Here is a 20,403-nt window from a genome sequence, read left to right as displayed (position 1 = left end):
ATTCCAGTATATCCCTCCAAATTTAAAATCTCTACCACATCTCCTTCCATGTGGGGAATTGTAAGAAGACTTTATTCTTTTTTTAATAGCTAAGAAAAAGCTCAGTATCCGCTGACCAAGATATTTTATAAATAAAATAATAAAAATAATAATAAAATAAAAAATAAATATAAAAAATAAATATAAAAATAAATATAAAAAATAAAATAAAAAATAATAAAACTACAATCACAATTCATACTTGCTGTGTTTCACATGTGCACAATTTTTCGGTTGCAAAGTGGGACATACAGAGAATCAACTTACAGGACCAAAAGCGTTGCTGTCAAAGCTGTGCCCATGGTGATCCCCTTCCACCCAAATATGACCATGTGGAACTTTCACGTACTTCTTTTTGTATCCAATGGTTCTAAGCACAATTGGAAAAAAACAGTTAGTTAAAAAACTTTTAAAACAAACAAACAAACAACCCTCAGAAAAACCCAAATCCAAAACACAAACAAAAACCCCCAAACCCAACAATGTTTTGTTAGGAAAATTCACATATTTCGGGGTTTGGAATTTGACCTTGCATACAACTCAGCACCAGCTTAAAACTACCTGCACTGAAGTCCTTTGGACTTCAAGAGTATTACTCAAGACAAAATATACAAAAATTTTGTATGAGTTGGTTGCACTATCAGGACCTGTTTACTACATTGTTTTGGCAGAAATCACAACACAAGAAAGGAAGAAGAGACTTTTCAGTTAAATATAATTAACAGATTATTAACTCCACCTCTGTAGTAACAAAATTTTGAACCATCAGATTTTATCTCAGGGAAATACCTGTGAACATACACATGTTGCAGTCACATAAAGATACTTTTTAAGACTGTTTTTCTTCATCAAAAATATACTGTTGTGTCTGAACCGGCCTTAGATTCAGAGCATAGATTGCTGCAATTATTCTATCCTGGGGGTAGGATTCATTCAGCTGTAACAAGCTAAACAGGATAAACTTTAAAAAAACCTTTAAGAGAAGGCCAAGAGATGAAGAAAAATGAATTGATGCCATCCTCTACAGAAAATCATACTGCTGCAGCACATCCCAGTATTACAAAATGACAAACTACAGATTAGTACTAAAGCTGAGGTGCAGAGTATGTAAAATTCCTGTATTTAGCTCCCCAAGTAGCTGTCATTTTCATAATGCCAGTCTGCCTTCTACTGCACACTTCTGCTTTCTCTCAGATGGGACCTGTTATTCTGCAATCATTCATGCAGAGAAGTTGTCGTGCTTTAACCCCAGACAGCAATTGTCATGCACACTGAATTGTTACTAGGGTGAAGCTTTTACAGATGGGACTATGAGTAGTGATAACTCTTATTTAGTTTTGAATAAACAAGTCTGTCCATAGAAAGAAACAGACTTTTGATCTAGCTTGTTGTCTCCAGCTGCTCACACTTTTCACTGTCTGGAAAATATGCCCTCAGAGCAGAAGGCACAAGGAGCACACTCTAAAACTAAAAAAAATCCATCGGAGAGAGAAAACCACCTTTACCAGGAGATTCAGCTGAACTGTGCAATAGGGATATTCTGTGATAACTGTGCAATCAGGGATATTCACAAGTCAAAATGAAAAAAAATTGGGTTTGGGGAGGTTTGTTTTGGTTGGTGAGGAAAGTGAATATGTTAAAAGGACAAGCTAATCAATAACCTGGTGGCCATCAAATATTAGATGAATAAGGAATCCTCAAAAGTGCATTTTATTAACTTTGACTATATTAGTCAAATAAAAACAATAATTACTTTATTTGCAAGTCACAAAATCTGACTAATCTTTTTTCAAACAGCTATTTTTTGGCAGCTAAAAGGATGAGCATTCCAGTACTATATTCTAATGGAATTCTACATGTACTTTCATTGCAAGCTGAAAAAATAATAGTCTATTAGCAGAAAGAAAAAAAGACTGATCTTCCTTTTTTCTAGAACAGTGCCATATTACACATTACTCAAGACTAAATTTCTAAACCATTCAAAACAAAAATGTTAAACTGTCCTTGTTGGTAAATACATGATTTCCTAAACACAAAGAGTATGCTATAATAATTCAATAATTCAGTTATGCTAAAAATTCAATTATGAAATTTATTACTATGAGAATACTTTTATTTAAGAGTTATGGCATAGAGTTTGGACAATAAAATTATTTATGTTTTGAGATTTCATAATGCTTCGCCTCATTGATAGTTTCTTTTATAAGGTATCATACATTTTACTAGTAAAATGTTTTAATGTGTAGGCTGAGAGTTGTCCTTTAATTCTGCTTCTGAAAATTATTAAATGTGTCTCTTCCATCAGTGATAAAGGCAAACAATAGCTCAAAAATATTTAATTTTCTCTTCATTCATCCTCCTGAATACACAAGAGTATATTGTGATAAAGTTTTGTACCCTTACAGACTTCATGCATAAGACTGAATTTCACTCAGAAGTGTAAAAGGATTTGAAAGTTAATTCTGCTGGCATGTTTACCTCATAAATGTCAGGAAAATAATATGGCAAAGGCCAGTCAGTGACTCAATTTCAGACCAGACACAATCTCTTATCCCCAAATAATCTCCTCCTTTATTATGATAGGGAAGTCACTAGGAGGAAGGGGAAAAAAAAGTTTTGTAATAATTACTTAGAAACAAAATTGAAGGAAAAAATATGGTCTGCAAGAATAGGTCTTGTAAAGGTTGACAGAGACCCTTGTGAAAATCTAAGGCTTAACACAGGTGTCTGGTGTGTTCCTTAAGACCTAAGGGAAAAAGAAAAAGATTGCAGAGTGCAGTAATTGTAATTGGTTCTTTTTATTATTTCTAAAACATGGTAAATACTTATTTCTTTTCTATTCTTGAAATAAGCATCATAAACCAGAATATTTCTCTACAATTATGCAAAAATAAAGTCTCTTGTAGTGATTAAAGAGGAATTATATAAAAACTCTCATGTTGAAAAAAAGCAGATTATTGTACACAAGTAGTTTTTACTTAGAAGAAATGGAATTAAAATTTACACTGTTAATAAACATATTAAGAGCATAGGGGAGAAAAAAATAAACAGAAAAGAAACAAAAGCAGCAGTTCTAATTGTCTACTTTAGTTGATCAAAGTGATACTTCTTGGATATACTCCTTAAACTCAGCACTTAAATGTAAAACCTTCCATGTATGGGTTATATAAATCATCCGTTTTTTCCCACATGTAGGCTCAATAGAAAAATGTGATGTATTGTAAAAAATGAGTGCCCACATACCTGTGAACAGAAGAGAGGCAAGAAAATCTATTTTCCTAAAACAATTCCTTCAAAATGTTACTGCAGTATTTGCATGGGGCAGTTATCGGGGGACTTTGTAGCCTCTCTAGCAATACTACTGCAAACACTGTCCTGTGGAACACTCTGGAATTTGAAAGCAAAGTTTTATTCGAGATTTTCACTGCATGTATTAATAACAAACCATAGCAAAGACTCATGTTACAGTGAACAGGAACATCTGTTTCTTGATATTGGTTTTAATTTTTAAAATAATTTCATTGTTGAGTTACTCCATAATGGAGCAATAAAGCATTCCTGCAAACAAACCAGACTACAGACTTTAGAAAGCCATGTTTGGTTCACAATGGTATGTTCTTTTTAATTACTCTTGCAAAGACAACATAGATATTTTTAAAATAAAAACATGCAAAATTGGTTTTCTTTCCTGAGAACTCAAATTGATTCACAGTCATAATTAATCACTGGCCCCCTCTTCCATGAATCCTGCAGAAATTTTAACCTCTGACCTAAATTGAAAGGAAGAGACCACGTGCATGCTGCACTGGAAATATGGCTCCTAATGTAAATGTACAAAATACCAATTCGTTGTTTCACTAGTTAAAGATTTTAGCTGGGTATGCTGAAATAAAACTATTGTCCATCTTTTTGTGCAATCCTACAAGTCCAAATTACTAACATAAACATAATTTTTGAAAAGTGTTGACTCCACCCTTTTTCTTAAGGATAGCCTTGCAGACTACTGCTGTCACATTTGGGGGTTTAGATCTATGTAAATGAACAACAGTTTTAAGTGTAATGATCAATAGTTCTGTTTAAAATAAGTTCAATTCAAAGTGAAAAAAATACTTTGGAATGCTTCTAGCACTCTTCAACAATGGCTGCAAAACTAAAAATCCTCAAGGCAAATATCAAAATTACTATTAGCTCATTGGAAATTTTACATCAATTCCTTGTGGGAAGTCTTTGCTACAAAGAAATTGCAGTCAATAATATTTTAAAAGCACTGCAAACTTCTATTTATCTTTCTTAGTTGAATGTCCTTAGACTCATTTCTCTGACTGATTGTAACCACGACCTCTTCTAGCTCTAACACATGAAGTTTTTAATTAAATATAGAAGATATCGGAATGAATTCTTAAGAGAAATGTTGCTGTAAGTAATAATTAACTTAGTATTTGTTAATTTCATATCTAGTTCATTAGCATGAGTTATAATTACTGAACAATCTCAAACTTCATAAAGCCTCTAGTAATGACAAATAGTCCTTCACTTTCTTAAATTTACTATCTCGCAATAAAAAATAAAAATATACTTAACAACTATTATTCTCCCCAATTAAATGGTTTGCTTTAGCAATACTACAGGCAAAGACATTAAATTACCCAGATTTTGATATATAGAACCCAAACATCTGTTAAAAACCATACTGGTGTCAGAAAACAAAACAAAAAAAATCAGGTATTACTGAAGTCTTTGACACATTAGTGATAATCACCTATGCTGCTGTTGCTCAAACTGTAGTTGAAGTCTCATTGGCTTAAGACAGGGTCTACCAGAGTTGCAGTAATTTTCTTGCTCAGAACATAATGGAATTGCATTTATCTTTTTAGACATTTTTACAGAAGTTGGTCTGAAATTCTGATTTTTTTTTCTTACATATGAGGTACATTCTGAACCTTTGCAAAGTTGTTTTTTTTTTTTCTCCACAATTTAATAGCTAACAGATGTACTTATAGCTATCCTTGGCTGAGAAATAATTTCAATCTTGACAGTCAAAAATGAGCTCTATATGGTATTCTAACCACCTGCCCACAAGCAAGAAAAATCTGCTTTTTTAGGATGCAGTAGCAGTGCCAAAGCAAGCAACTTGGCTGAGCTAAGCTGGATGAGGAACAATTGTCTTCAGTTTGATTTGACCTTGAGAAATCCAAAGGTCTGAGCAATCTGCATATCTTTGGGTGTCATCAGGGAACAGACACTGTAGATAATATCTTGTTTGCAGAGGAGATAAAACAAAAATACAAACTCTTTTGTAAAATAGGTAGTCTCTATCATACTCAAGAACAACTTTCTCCAAGCAACATCAACTGCTGCACATGTTTATTAGGTCTGCATGGCCAGGTTTTGGTAGCATGAGGTCTACCAGGCGTGGCTCTGTGAGAAGCTGTCACAAGCTTCCCCCATGTCCAAAAAGGCCAATGCTGGCCAGCTCCAAGATGGACTTGCCGCTGGCCATGGCCAAGCCGACCAGCAATAGTAATAGGGCCTGTTGGGTAACAGAGTAAAGAAAGGGGGAAAGTTGCTGTACAATGGTAATTTTACCAGAAGAGTGGTAATATATGTTAGCTCTGCACACACCAGGGTCAGCAAAGAAGGAGGAGGAGATGCTTCAGGTACCAGAGCAGAAATTCCCTTTCAGATCCTAGTGCAGACCCTGGTGAGTCAGGCTTTCCCTATGCAACCCATGGAGGTCCATGGTGGAGAAGAGTTCCACTTGCAGCCCATGGAGGAACCCACACCGGATGAAGTAGATGTTCAAAGGAGGTTATGACCCCATGGGAAGCCCACTCTGGAGCAGGCTCCTGGCAGGACCTGTGGCCCTACGGAGAGAGGAGTCCATGCTGGAGTAGCTTTTCCTGCACAATTTGCTACGCTGAAGAGGGCACACACTAGAGCAGTCTGTTCCTGAAGGACTACACTGAATGGAAGGGACCTATGCTAGAGTTCATGAAGAACTGCAAAGTGTGAGAAGGAGTTACGTTGGAAAAGTTCCTGTTGGAGACTATCTATCAGAGAAACACCAAGATCAAGTAGGAGAAGAATGTGAGGAGTCCTCTCCCTGAGGGGGAAGGAGCAGCAGAGATGTGACGAAATGATCAGAGCACCCGTTCCATGTTTCCCCGCACCACTGGGGGGGAAGAGGGAGAAGCAATTGAAAGTAAAGTTGAGTCAAGGAAGAAGGGAGTGGTGAAAGAAGGTGTTTTAAAGATTTGGGTTTATTTCTCATTTTCCTACCCTGATTTCCTTGGTAATGAAATACACTAATTTCCCCAAGCTTTAGTTGGTTTTACGCAATATAGTAACTGGTGAGTGACCTCTGCTTGTCCTTATCCCTACCCACAGGACTTTTGTTCTGTTTTTTCTCTCATGTCCAGCTGGGCAGGAGAGTGATAAGCAGCTTTGGTGGGCACCTGGCATTCAGCCAGGGTCAACATACCATAATGTGGAATTTTTTTCACATACATCCATCCTAATCATATTCACAGAATGAACAAATGCTAAAATATTCAATTGCAAGCGACACCCAGATCCCAAAACATGAACCTCACTGCAATATAAGATGTAAGTTTTAATAGTATCACTGCAGGGAATCTTACACATGACACTAAACACCTTCCATCTCTGAAGAAATCTCCTTTTTCACTTCCAACACAGACATACAGCCATCTGTGCTTGTCTATTTTAACTCTTCCCTTACATGTACATAAAGACATAGAGATAGAGTTATATGAAGCAACTAAATATTTTTCTTCTGAAGGCCAGCTACAGACTATGCATGAGACGAAGTAAACAGGTTAGGGAAGATTCTCCAGCTGTGTACAGCTATAAACTTTTACCTCAGAGCTGAAATCTGATTTTGATATAAGCTGCAGATCCACCAGTTGTTGAGAGGTCTGACTATTAAAAATGCATCCAAACTCAGAACCTGGAAAGTGCTGGAGGATCCCTAATGCTTCAGGTATTGCTTCATAAGCATTGCCAGACCTGCTATATTTAGAAGGGAACCCCCAAAGGAAGACACACGTAAATGACAGAGATGACAGAATGTGAAACAAAATACTCCCATTCAGTGGTACTAGGAATAGCCATTATGGAGGCAGTGAATCACTTGGCCTCCGTACTTGGGCAAATTTTTGATAATATAAACTCTGTTTTACTTTTTGCCATTAAATATTTTGAGGTCTCAGGAAAAATGAATACTAACTTACCAATCTCCTCATCTGGAACAGAATTGTCATAACAAAAGCACCCCCTTTTTAATAAATAAGAAAAGCAGTTAAAACAAGCTGAACTACAAATGCTATCTCTTTTTTCCCAGCTAAAGCACTCCTATCAAAGTGCACCAGTGCAGGTTTCTATAACTCAACAGTGCTACATACAAGTAGAAATCTGATATGGAAAGTACGGGAGATGTTTGTAGCTCTGCTCCATTAGTTAGTTTCTCACAAAGCATGTCATTCTTCAAAAAACAATAGTGATTTACCCATTACTTGCTTCACCAGCATTATCATAAAAACTTTTAAAACACAGGTTATTCAGGAAAACTACTGGATTTGTGCATATTTATCTAAAATGATAATGTGATTAAAAGAACAAAAAATAAGCCAGCTCATCTACTAGAGAGATTACTCATTTCAAGCCTGACATTCCCTTGTTAACACCCCATTTTTTATGAGAGAGGACACTGTAACAAGAAAGAGACAAGAAATAATTATAAGAGTGAAAAGATGTGAGATCATTTCTTGTGAGATTCACAAAATTTATGGCATCATTGCTATAAGCAAAAGTATCCTTGATCAATTTACCAGAAAAGGATGTTAATCATACCTCTGGATCCAGATATATTTGACCAAAACAAACCTAAGACTTAGAAGGAGCAATTAAAAGCTTTTAACTCCTTTAATGTCACATTATTTCCCAGATAATTGCTCAAGTTTACGTTCAAGGCATACATCAATGCAATTAATTTTTCTGTTGTTTCTTTTTCTGTTGTTTCTTTCTTCCTTTCTTTCCTGAATTTTCAAAATATCCTCAGAATTCTCTCAAGCTTTTCAATGAGGAAGCAGTTTTGGAGCTGCTGCTGTTCTGTACGATCAATATATATGATAAAATAAATGCTTTATCTCAATGCTCTTTACCTTCATATATCTCTTTCTGGAGAAGATTTTAATGATTTCCACCATTCACTGTTTCCCAAAGCTATAATTTAATTTGATCTTGGATGATAATGGTATGAATTGATAGCATTTCTCAAATTTATTTTATTTTCCTGTGCTTTAGAGATATAGTGTATATCTAGGGCCTAGGTTTTGCCCCTCTTGGTATTTTTACCAGTGTGTAGGTATTTGTATCACAAAGGTCTGTTAGGCTGCTGCTGGCAAGCACTCCTAAGCTGATTCAAAATAGCTGCAGCTGACAGAAGCTCTTTTCTACGTCTTGTGAACTGCGGAGTTCTAGAGGCAATACTTACCAGCAATGCCAGGGGATGTAGATTTTCAGGAAATAATTTCTCCTTGGGTAAAATTTCTTTTCAAACATTTGCAGTCACTTTTTATGATTTCCATTTCCATCCTCACATTGTTTTTCTGTATTTTTGGGGTTTTTTTCAGTTCTTACTACCTTCCCTCAAAAACTGTAAAAGGCCACTGCAGATCCCCATGCATAAAACACTCAGCAGCACAGGAATTTCCCTCTGTTCCTGAGAGTTTTGCTCACCTAGTCAGGAGGCATGAAGCATTTAATATTGCTTATCCCAGCTATGCAGAACTAATTTTGCTCCCACTGCTAAGATCAGCTAACAGTAGCTTCCCTCACAGAGATGACTTTATCACTTTTTTCTATAACATCTGTGAATAGTTTTGTTCTTGGCCTTCTACCCTATACCCTTTATATTGTGTGCTACTTTCTTTTTCCTGCACGTGTTTCATCTGTTCTATCACTAGCAGCATTCTTATTTTATGATCCTTTTCATAGCAGATCTTCTCAATCAATTCAGGAAAACCCAATTTTGGTGAATTTTAACAAAACAGTGGATGACTTCTGCAAACCTGTTTTTGAAATAACAGAGAGAAGTCCAGAATCTGGACTTTTGGGGGGTGTTTTGTTTGGGGTGTTTTGTTTGTTGTTTTTTGTGGGGGAGAACTGTTGTTATTGGTTGGGCTTTGGGTTTTGTTTGGGCTTTTTTCCCAGACTGATTAAACCTAAAGCAAAATACTACAAAGGGGGTACTGTGGAAAATCTGTTCAAGGACCATATTTCTTTCAAGGTCCATTATTATTTAAAATTAGTATTAGAAAATTCTACATTTAAAATAAATATGTATTTTTCAATTTATTCAACAGTGGATACATCTAAAGAGGACTGGATATACTGGAGGTATGCAAATAGAAATTACTACACACTTTTACACAAATCTGTCACTCCCATTTGGAGTACTGAAACTACTTCATACTTTTGCTAACCATATTTTCTTAATCAGAAGAACTATAATTCTTTTCAGGATCGTTTGTGTTGAAAAACAGAGCAATTGCTATTGGTTGCATAACTTTCATTTAGATGGCTAACCAGCTTATTGATTCAGGAGAAAGAAAACATACAATATCTCATTTTTCTCTACAAATCTTTCACTTGTGGATCTGTCTGGTTCCAACTGCCAACACTGTGCCCTTTCAAGTTAAGATTAGGAAAACTATTCACTTTGGTTCTTTTGATAAAAGTCCCATTAACCAAAGAACCTTCTCATACTTCTCTGCTAGATTATATTGAAAATTAATATGACAGGTTTTTGCTAATATCATTAGTAGATATTAACAGTATAATATCATATATTAGATGGGAATTATTAGTTAGATTCATTATCATTAGCTTCATCATTTTACCAAGGTAAAAACTTACTTGCTATTCCAGGTCATCTAATTGAATTACCAAACCCTGAAATCATTGTCAAATTGGAAACTTTATACCGGTAGCAATGGGAGGACACATACAGACCAAAGAGTTATTGCAATCAAAAATAGTAATTCCTGTACCCTACACCCTCTTTTTATTAATACTGAATTAACTGGGAACATTTTAGTTTTAGGTACATTTTAAGGAGTCAAAGACAATGGCTTTGAAGTAAATTTCAAAAGTTAAGATTTATGGTACTATTAGGATGAAAATTTCACCTGATATATAATGGTTTCTTTCTTCTCTCTTTCTGCAATATATGTAGAACTGCTCCTCTCAGTAATGCCTTTGCCAGTCTAAGAAAAGAGATGATCAAACTTTTTTCTAGATTTTAAGTTGTAGATTTTAAAATTTGACTCAGCAGCAAAACTCTAGCCTGCAGAATCTGCAGTTATTAAACAGAGCCCTCTATAAAATTCTTCCTGTTTGAACTCACTTTTTCTACTCACCCAAATATTCCCGGTTAGCAGTTCTGCCATTACTTCTGTGACAAAAACTATCAAGGGAGAAGCTGCAGGCTGACCTTTGGTTACCTATTATGTGTATTTACTCAGCCTCAGAGTGGGGTTTGCTGGCCAGGACAGTCTTCCAACAAAGAGGCTCTGTGAGAGGAGGAAGAGGTATGCAGGAGCAGAGGAGAAAAAAAAAGAAAAAGGGTTTTAAAATTCTTTGTATCCCAGAGGGAAAAATCATAGCATTCTACTACCTTGGACAACCCTGTTGGCCTGTTCCTCTCCTAAGGAAATTTTGAATGACGAATAATGCTCTTACATTCAAAAAGTGGTGACAGGGCTGGTCATAGCAGCATTGCCTCCTCATCACTGTAACAGCTTACTGGGCTAGATTCTTGTAGGCCAATGACTGCTAAAAGAGTCTGGGAATGCTTCTGCCTAGGTCAAATGGTAAGAAATAATTCCCCAGCCACACACTTGTCACAAAGGAGCTAATTACTATACTTTCTTTATTGCTTAGGACTAACCAAAGGTATTAAACTTTTCTAATCTGCTTTAGGCAGCATGTGCAAAATGAGGAACCCTTAGTGTAATAAGTGTTTTAAAGATGTTTTGGATTGGGTTTTTTTGTTTGGTTGGGGGTTTTTTTGTTTTGTTTTTGTTTTTGTTTTTTGTTTGGGGGGGGGTTGTTTTTTTTTTTTAATTTATAGAAGGGAGGGAGTTGTTACTCTTTGTACATGGAAGCCTGAAACTCCACATCTCCTCCTATTTATGTTTGTTAGGGAATAATATTTAAATATGCCTTATATTACTTTTCCTTTAAAAGTGTACTTTCCTTTTTAAAGACACTGCTATCAAAAAGATAATTCAGAAGATTACAAGTAAGTAATGAAAAATATTAACCCTATATGGATAAATTAATTATTATTTTTATGATACAAGTTAAGATTATGAGTCTTAAAACTCAAAAATATTTCAGTGCATTAAAAAATCTTAAAAAGTAACAGGTTTCATGTCTTCTGTTAAAAGATAGGAGCATATATATATATATATATATGTAGATCAGACTGCAGATACCTACTTTTGAACTGGTGGTGGTCTTTCAGACTGAACTTTCAAATTACAGAAATAAACAATTGCAATTTGAAGTAAGCACAATGAAAAAAATCTTTCCTTGTTATTAGATGCAGATCTAAACATAAATGCTATTTTTTATTGGTGTTTAAGATAATGTTATGGTATATCCAATAATCATTACTCATCATTAATCTTTTACGAAGATTATAAGAAATGCCTTGTTTCTATGTCTGAGCAGCAGTCCATATAGGCCAATAGTCTGTCTCCAGACAACTGGAAAAGCAGACAGTGCCCAGGTAATGCACATTAGCTTGACTACTCTCCATGAGCATCTAGATTTAATCTGTCAGAGATGTTTGATTGTACATCGTTGTCTATTTGTTTCAGTATCTGCTAACAGACCTGTTGTCCATGAATTTGAATAAACAATTTTGTATTTGCTTATACTGTCTGCCTTCAAAGCATTCTTGGGCAACAAACTCCAGAAGTTCACTATCTGCTGCACAAAGACTTTCTTCTGTTTTTTTTAGACCAATCTCCCACATAAAATGCTCCTGCTTCTGCATTGTGGGATTTGATGAATAGTTCAGCTGGTCCATCAGCATTGTTTTTGTTGTTTTTAACCTCTCTCTATGTCCATCTTTAAAATCATGTCTCAAGAAGCAAGAACTGACTGGATCAATTAGGGATATTATACTCCTACATTGCTAAGGTAGCTCTATATTTTGAATATTTTCTTAGTTTTTCAGCTTTTGGATTTCAATTTAGATCAGTGTAAATCTTATAAACTGAAACCTTTAATTTAGGAAAAGTCTAATACTTTTCAGAGCAGACTACTGTTTGCCACATGAGCTCATGTGTAACATTTTTTCTGGAAGGGCTCAGTTTCATGCAGTCCAGTGCTGGGAAATAGTAAAGTGCTTCATGGAGCCTAAAATGATTTAGATAAGTGATCTTTGCTCTCAGGAGTAGATGTTAATACCAGTTTTCTTTTTTCTCAAATCAATGGAATTTCATATTTTTTTAGTTTAAAGGTAAAGCCTGCAAAGCAGTAAAATTTTCAAACCAAAGATCATCAGAAAGATAATCTGAATTACCTGCAAAAGAAAAGGGCACTGCCCTCATTAATACTTCCACTGCATTCAATATCCTCACAGCACTGAGTCAATTGATATTTCATTAAATTGCTGTATTTCACACATTATCCTTCTCAAATATGTTTTCCCATTTAATGTTACTGAACCAAGAAAATGTTCATTCAATAGTAATTCTTGAAAAAGCCCTCAGAATTATTCTTTGATCATTTTAAATATCGTCAGAGAATGTAATTCTGCCTGGCTATAACAGTAACATCCTTGTCATTCCCTTGTGTTAGCAGGAACACAAGTATGCTGAACATCTACTGAATCATGTAGTCTCAAGAAATACTTGTCAAGCAGGGATTTCTTGTATTTCTTCTTTTAAGACACAAAGTGCTACAAAATAAGTATTTCTGACTTTGCTTTACAATCTTGCATCATGAGACTGGGAAAAAATAGATATTTTTGTATAGCAATAGAAAATCCCAGCATGCTTGTATTTCTGGAAAGAAAAGTGTTATCAGCATGATCAGATGGTTCTAAATAAGTGAGAGTACAATAATAGGAAGCCTCCTAGTCAGAATAGCCTGAGACAGATGCAAACTCCTAATTCTTATTTATAAATAACAGAAAAGAAGAAAAACATCAATAAAAGTCAAAATTATTTCTACTAATGAAGGCCAAAATAAATGTATAATTTAGGATTGCAAAACAACAAATTATATGTTGCTAAATATGTTTTGAAATAATGAATATCAGGTTCAACCTGCTTTAGCAAAGTGTAAGGCTCAGTAATTCAGCCAAAAGCTGAATCTGAGGTATGAGAAAGAATCAAAAATTATCAACATGAAATGTATCACTACTTGAACATTACTTGGAAAATTTTCATTGCCTTTGGTCAGAACACATTTTGAAGTTGAAATTTTACAGGTATCATGAAAAGCAAAAGGATAAAGAATAAGACTATCTATAAGAATAATGTCTTGTAGAATTAAACTATTTTAAGATTACAAATGTCAGTTTCAGATTATTAAATCAGTTTTCATAGGCTGGTGACTCAAACCAGAAGAAATTGCATGTTTTCACAAGATTTTGCTATGTTGTCCTAACCAAAATGAGGCTCCTCAAATACTTGTACTTTGTGCTCGAAATAACATAATATAGCTACAGTATTAGCTTCTGCATCGAGAAGCCAGTAAAAGGTAGGGAAGATTTAGCATGTCTATCCGCATTTAGTAGAATAATTTGCAATGAAGATTAATAGGTGTGTGCAAGGCTGTTCAACAAAACTCAGATTTCCTAAGTGACAGACAAGACTATCTTCCTTATTTAACCTTTTGTATGGCTTTGTTTGTAAGGATTGGTTTTAACTGCAATTATTCTCTTGATATTTTCCCAGCAATTACTGTTACTATAATACATTAAGAGAAAATAATTTGTGTACATTGTTGTAATAACATAGGTGTACAAGACCCAGTCCCATCTCCTCATGTTTGTTCTTTAATACCAGAAAAAATCAACAGTTTTATCTGAACCAGGGGCAATAGGCACAAAGAGAAAAGCAGTAACACTGATATTAACATGTTTCCACCTGCTTCTTCCTTCAAGTTCATAGACGAGTGGATTTTCAGGGGGTTTCCCCACAGGAATGAAGGTATATCATGACAGAAAAAGAGGTGGGATTAAAATAACATGGTTTTGGTACCACACACCAAGTCAGTCACAACTACCAGCGGTAAGGGCTTCTATCACAGATGCTGGACCTGCCTCACCTTTTCAGTGGCCAGACAGAGGCGCATCATGGCCACTGGGAATGTGTCTGTGTGAAGGATAAAGTACTGGCATATAGGAGAGGAGCAATCAAAGGTCTGCATATTTCACTGGAGTGTAGAGCAGGGCTGAAGAGACTCCTATCACAGTTGCCGTGCTTTAAAAAACACATACTTCCCAGCTGTGCCAGGGGAGCCAAGGGAGCCAACTTTCCCTGCCTTTCTTTCAAGATGAGCTGCTCCTCCAGCACAATTCCCCATCAGTCATAATCTGTCACTTCTGCTCAGCATTAAGATTGTAATTAATTCCTCATGCCCAGCTATGAAAGGAAGCGATACTGTATAATCCTCGGCAAGTCATTCTCTCTGTCATAGCAGAGAATCTTTACAACAGAAAGAGGAATAATCTGACAGGCACGTGACAGCTCAAAAAACCCTTCAAACATCTGATTCAAAGCAAAAAAACGTACACATGAATTTCTTGAGAGGGTGCCTTTAGAGCTCTATTATATTTCACCAGGCCTTGAGAGAGAGCAAGTAGGGAAATGTTGCATAGGAAAACGAGAGTCATTGCCAGGCAATTCTCAGCTCTTCCTATTCAGCGAATTAGTTACCATCTAGTTTAGAAGGATAATCATACTTTGTTATGTCCTACTGGCAAAATTCCTAAGACATAGAAGCACAATATGTGCTTTTCTCCAGTGTACAACCAGTTCATTTTTCAGCTTCTGAGCTGATGAGTTACAAGTACCTCAGTAAGGAAAATTAGTAGAAAGCAATAACCAGCAAAACGGCTGGTAGATCAGAAATGATCCTCATATCTAAAAATCTACCTGTTATACTGCTGTGAAAATACTACAGCACTTGCTGCACTGAGAAAAAGTATTAGCAGCATCAAAACTATCCACCAGTAGAGATACTGCGGAGGAAGTAGAAAGCAGGATTTCTAACCATCTTTCACACTGTCAGTGCCAAGCGACTTCCCAGTTATACCAATAACAGCTTAAAAACAGCTAGGAGGAAACCTGAAAATAAAAAGGACTAGATTCAGAGCAGTCAAACCAGCAGATTCTATTTCAGACTTTTGTAGCTTTAGTTTTTTCTTTTTTGGTTATTTTTCTTCCTATATTCCTACAAGCCTTTGTACTGCCTTTTATACACATCCTCCCCTCCTTTATGCTTTCTCAAGGGAAAGACTGATATATGTTAGACCCGTTCCACAACTTTTTCTCAACAACCTTAAGAACAAGCAACAACCCTAAGAACCCAAACAATGGACAGATGCATCTAGTAAGGGTTGATTGGTCTGTCCAGTAAATTCTTAGCGTCCTTTCTGACTGAACACACCACAAAACTTTGAGCACTGTTACACTGTGATACAGCCCTTCTGTAGAGCTGGACTCTTAAGCTGCATGGGCTTCCCAGGAAGTAGTGGAGTCACTGTCCCTTCAGGTGTTTAAAGACTGGATGTAGCACTTAATGCCATGGTTTAGTTGATAAGGTGGTTTAAGGTCAAAGGTAGGACTTGATGATCTCAAATGTGTTTCCAACCTAGTAAATTCTGTGATTCTATGATCTCTACTCTCTTCATAGGATCTCATTTACTCACAAAAGCCAGAAAGATTCCTCCATACCTCCAAGATGCAACCATTTCATAAATAGGCATGCAAAGCATAGCTTTGTGAAAAGCATATTAAAGCATCTCCTTTATCTGCAAATTCCTCTGTCAACACAGCTCTCTGCTGTAGTCCATTCCAGTTCTCAAGAATTACAACCTTTCTGATAAAAAATATACTGCCTCTGAGAGCACGTTAGTGCAAGCAGCAGCCCAGTAAAAGGTAGGTGATAAGGCATTAAATTGGTGAAAGCATGTGATTTTTTAGGCTGAAGATATTTGGAAATTAATACTTTTTTTCTGCGCAGGAAAGTACAAATCCAGACTTGCTTGATAGTCTTATGGTTAGAGATAGTTAGGAAACAATATGTGTGAAGGATACATATACCATAAATAGACTTTAAGTGCAAAGACATGGATAGCAGCTTTTGAACACACTGGAAAAAATCATGAAAACCCAATTAAAAGTCTGGAATGGGTAATTTACACCATAAGCTACCAGTAAAGGAACATTTCCTGCATCCATAACATTAGCATTAGCATTTATTACCACTACTATATCACACAAAAAAAGAACACAAAAAAGCTAAGGAAGATAGACAGCAGGAAAGAAAACTAAATACTTCAGAGTGAAATCTAGCTCCACCTTAATTGTTAGAGACAGGATATTTTATAGACGGATCAGTAATAGGAATGGACAAGTACATAATGTTCTGATGTGCAGACCATTTGTATTCATTTGATATGTAGCTGATACAAGAGGTACAATTAGAATTCTTAGTTTTCTGTAGATTTCCATGACACCAAGTTGTCTTAATGTAATGAAGCACTTCAGTCTCCCATTTCAGTTTAAAGCATTTATGGCAATTATGAAGCTCAGTGCTCAGTCTGAGAGTTTGACTGCTGTATATTTGGAAGATGTATCACATAAAAGACTTCAGTCACTATTCAGAAAATACAACATGGAATGAATACTATACATTACTTTTATCTTTGCAAAAAATGTGGAATTAAAAGAATAGGAAAATAATTTGTTTCATAACAACCAGGAGGCACCTGGGAACTATTTACCCCTTCTCCTTATAAGACAGCAAGCAAACAAGCAAGCTATACTGCTTTTACAGGTAGGAGTCCCAACAGGTGCATTCCTGTGCTATTACACCTGTTGCTTTATGACAAATTTGGAATTCAAGAATACTGAATTCAGAGAGAAGTTTTTCTCACTTATCAAACATCCTGAAAATGGCAGCCTTTTAAACACATTTTTGGAAGTCCAGAAAATGCATCTTCAGGACTTTTTTAGACCTACTAACCTGCTAGAAGCAGGTAGCAGAGATAAAGAAGAGTTTCTCATTAGCCCTTTTGTGTTTTCTGCACAGATAATACTTCACCATCCATCAGACAAATATTTGACTAGCCTTATTAATAGCCTGTACATCTTCAGTGAGAAAACCCCAAGAAAAGAGAATTTCACTTATCAGTACCTTTCATATCAGCTTTACATTTTTATGATTGTTTGTTGTATGTTATCAATCAAAGAGAGGAAGGACAGGAAAAGGTAAAAAGGTAAACGTAACGCCAAGAATATAAACAGGACACTTTTTCAACTAGATATTTTATTTATTTTCAGTATTGTCAATACACATTCAGCAATGCACAAATATGATGATAAAATCTTTACCTCAAAGGGCTTGAATCTTGTACAATACTATACCTTCCTTGAAAAGCTAGATAGTTCAGAGTAGAGAACTTTCTCATTTAAAAATCATATAATGGATAGAGTTGGAAGGGACTTTCAAGATCATCTTGTAGTTCCAATCCCCCTGCCATGGGGTTCAATTTTCTCCTGAGTTTTAAAATTCAAATCTCACTTCTAGATCAGAAAATATTTCTGGATATTTTTTCTTCCCCAAAAGGTACTGCCGTGGTAGGTACCCAATCAAATATCTTTTTAGCTACCAAAATCTGAACAAGCACAAAGTCTAAAACATTGTTCAGATTATTGTCTTATCTTCAGGGCACTAATGGTCATGTGACATGGGATACAAGACTTAAAGTAGATAGCACTTACTCAATCTGTTGAAAAAATACCTAAGGATTTAAATACACCAAAATAAAGCAACTCAATTTTATAGACCATATAGCTCCTTCTTCTCATACACTGCATATCAAATAGTTTTTTATTATACTACATGCTTTTGCAGAAATTACACCTTCTTAGAAGTGCACAATGTGGCACAGTTATTGTTGCTATGGGAACAATGATATTAAATTTTGTGAGTTTCGCGCACATGTACTCTGATATAATGTTGTTTTCATGTACTGTTTAGTAATAAATTTTCTCTTTCCCTACCAGTCTTCAGTGGACTATTTTCTTACAAGAAATCTCCCAGTTGATTTTCCCTTTTTAAAGTAAATGGGAGTTCTCCTGTCAGCTTCAGTTGGGGGGCATCATTTCATCCCAGACCTCTGCTCCAAGTACATTTGCTTAGGAATATGCCCTGAAGATCAGATTCCGGTTTCACTTATGCAGAACAGAAAAGGGGGAGGGAGAGAGAGAAACAGAAAAAGCATGAATGCAAGAAAGCAAGACGAAACAAGAAAGAAAGACAAAGTCACAAAGCAAGAAAACAAGAAACCAAGCAAGTCTTCTGTTTCATGTCAGATTTATATGCATTATATGATTCTTTTGACAATTTTCTCATCATTCAGCTTAACACTATAAATCCAAATGTAATATAATCAGAACAGTTCTTACGTCTCAAGAACTAACTGGTGTGGTTTCTGTCAATGACCTCTTGTCTGTTCTTTTTAAAAATTAAGTCAAACATTTATTACAGGTCTAAAGATAAGTTCAGATATGCTGTGATAGCTGGGCATATCTAGAGGAAATAGTGTCCAAGGAGGGAGCATTTATGGCAATATTTTGACATCAAAAGTTATGGGTCTGTCTGCTTTACTTTGCCGTTTATAGACACTGACAAGGCATTTCTCTACTTGAGCATTTTAGGGGGCTTAGTCATCTTCCAATTACCTGTTAGAGCTTTACAAATGGAGAGGCACTCTAGCATCCTGAAGGCCCACTCAGCTCTGACAGAAATTATCTAGCCCTACAAATTTGTGTGTGTGCATGTATACTTCTATACATGCACTCCTGTGTGATGCACAGAAACCATGTATTGGCTATCCCGGTCCCCAGCTAACAGGAAGTTCCCTACACAGTAAGTAGTAAGACAGAGGGTTTTGGTATGCTTTTTTAAAAAACAGTGACATTTACCATGAATGAATAAGAGTATTTATTTTGTAAACTCCCGTGAGTGACTCTTAGAAAACTGAACTCTGCTCACTTCACAGTAAGCAGAATCTCCAGATATTCATCATCTTTAAAAGCTGAAGACTATGTCAATCTCCAAATGCCAGGCTTCTTTTTCATTTATTTATTCATTCCTTCTTTTAAGAGGAGGAAGATGTATGATGGGGTCAAAGAAATGGATAAATGCGAATGGTAAAACTCCTGCACTCTCAGTCTTATCTGACATTCATAAGAAACAGTATTTCAGTAGACACCCTACCAGAAGACCAGTGTGCCTACAAAACACCTCAGTTTACCATAGGTGGTAAACTGTTCGGTGAAATATTAAAAAAAATATTGAGTAGCATCTTGCAAAAGAGATCTATTTCTGTGGTTTTGGAACCATGAGTGAAATGCATACAGTACTGGAATAAAAGTAAACTAAAGTGGTTTCAAAGTAATAACTTAATATATGAAATTGATTTTATTCTTCCCTAATGTTTATAATGCATAAAGTTTTTAAAAAACAAAACATATATTAGAAATACTGAAATGCTAAAAATGAACCTGGCTGTACAATCTATAATGAAAGCCAACTCTTTTTAAACTTTGTTGCTCCTGACAATAAAAATCTCTCCAGATTCAAATATCCTCTTTTATACATATCCACCTTTATACATAACTACCATTAACACTGCTTGAAGAGAGCAGGGAAACACATCCATGATTCAAAAAAGCTGACAAGACTACATTATTTAACATATGTCATACTAGTATTTTAAAATCTCAATGCCTGTAGTTTGTACACTCAATAAAGTGGTCACACACAACTTTTAGCACAGTCCCAGCCAAATCTTATGCTAGATCTCATTGCTTTTCCTCTCTGGAGAAGCCCAGATGATTTTTTACTAAAAATCTTTAGAATTTTCTTTTAAAGATTAAGTAGTTTAACGGTCTTCTATGTATATATATATATATATATATTGTTGTTGGTATTGTTGTTGTTATTCACTTAAACATTTATTCCTGATGTATGGTAATGCAATCTTTCTTCTTTTGTCTGACTTCTCACATAAACTGACTTATG

General features: G+C 35.5%; 1 protein-coding gene across 1 annotated transcript in view; it reads right to left on the bottom strand.

The window, feature by feature from the left end:
- IMMP2L (inner mitochondrial membrane peptidase subunit 2) overlaps positions 1-20,403 on the bottom strand; it is a 423,567-nt gene that overhangs the window by 99,258 nt on the left and 303,906 nt on the right. The window contains exon 5 of the mRNA XM_040062071.2: positions 307-409. Within this exon, the coding sequence (XP_039918005.1) occupies positions 307-409 (103 nt within the window). The remainder of the gene's footprint in view (positions 1-306; positions 410-20,403) is intronic.

This window comes from Hirundo rustica, chromosome 4, assembly GCF_015227805.2.
Source record: "Hirundo rustica isolate bHirRus1 chromosome 4, bHirRus1.pri.v3, whole genome shotgun sequence".
Classification (NCBI taxonomy): Eukaryota; Metazoa; Chordata; class Aves; order Passeriformes; family Hirundinidae; genus Hirundo; species Hirundo rustica.
The sequence above is the reverse complement of the archived record's forward strand: the minus strand, read 5'-3'. Positions and strand labels throughout refer to the sequence as shown.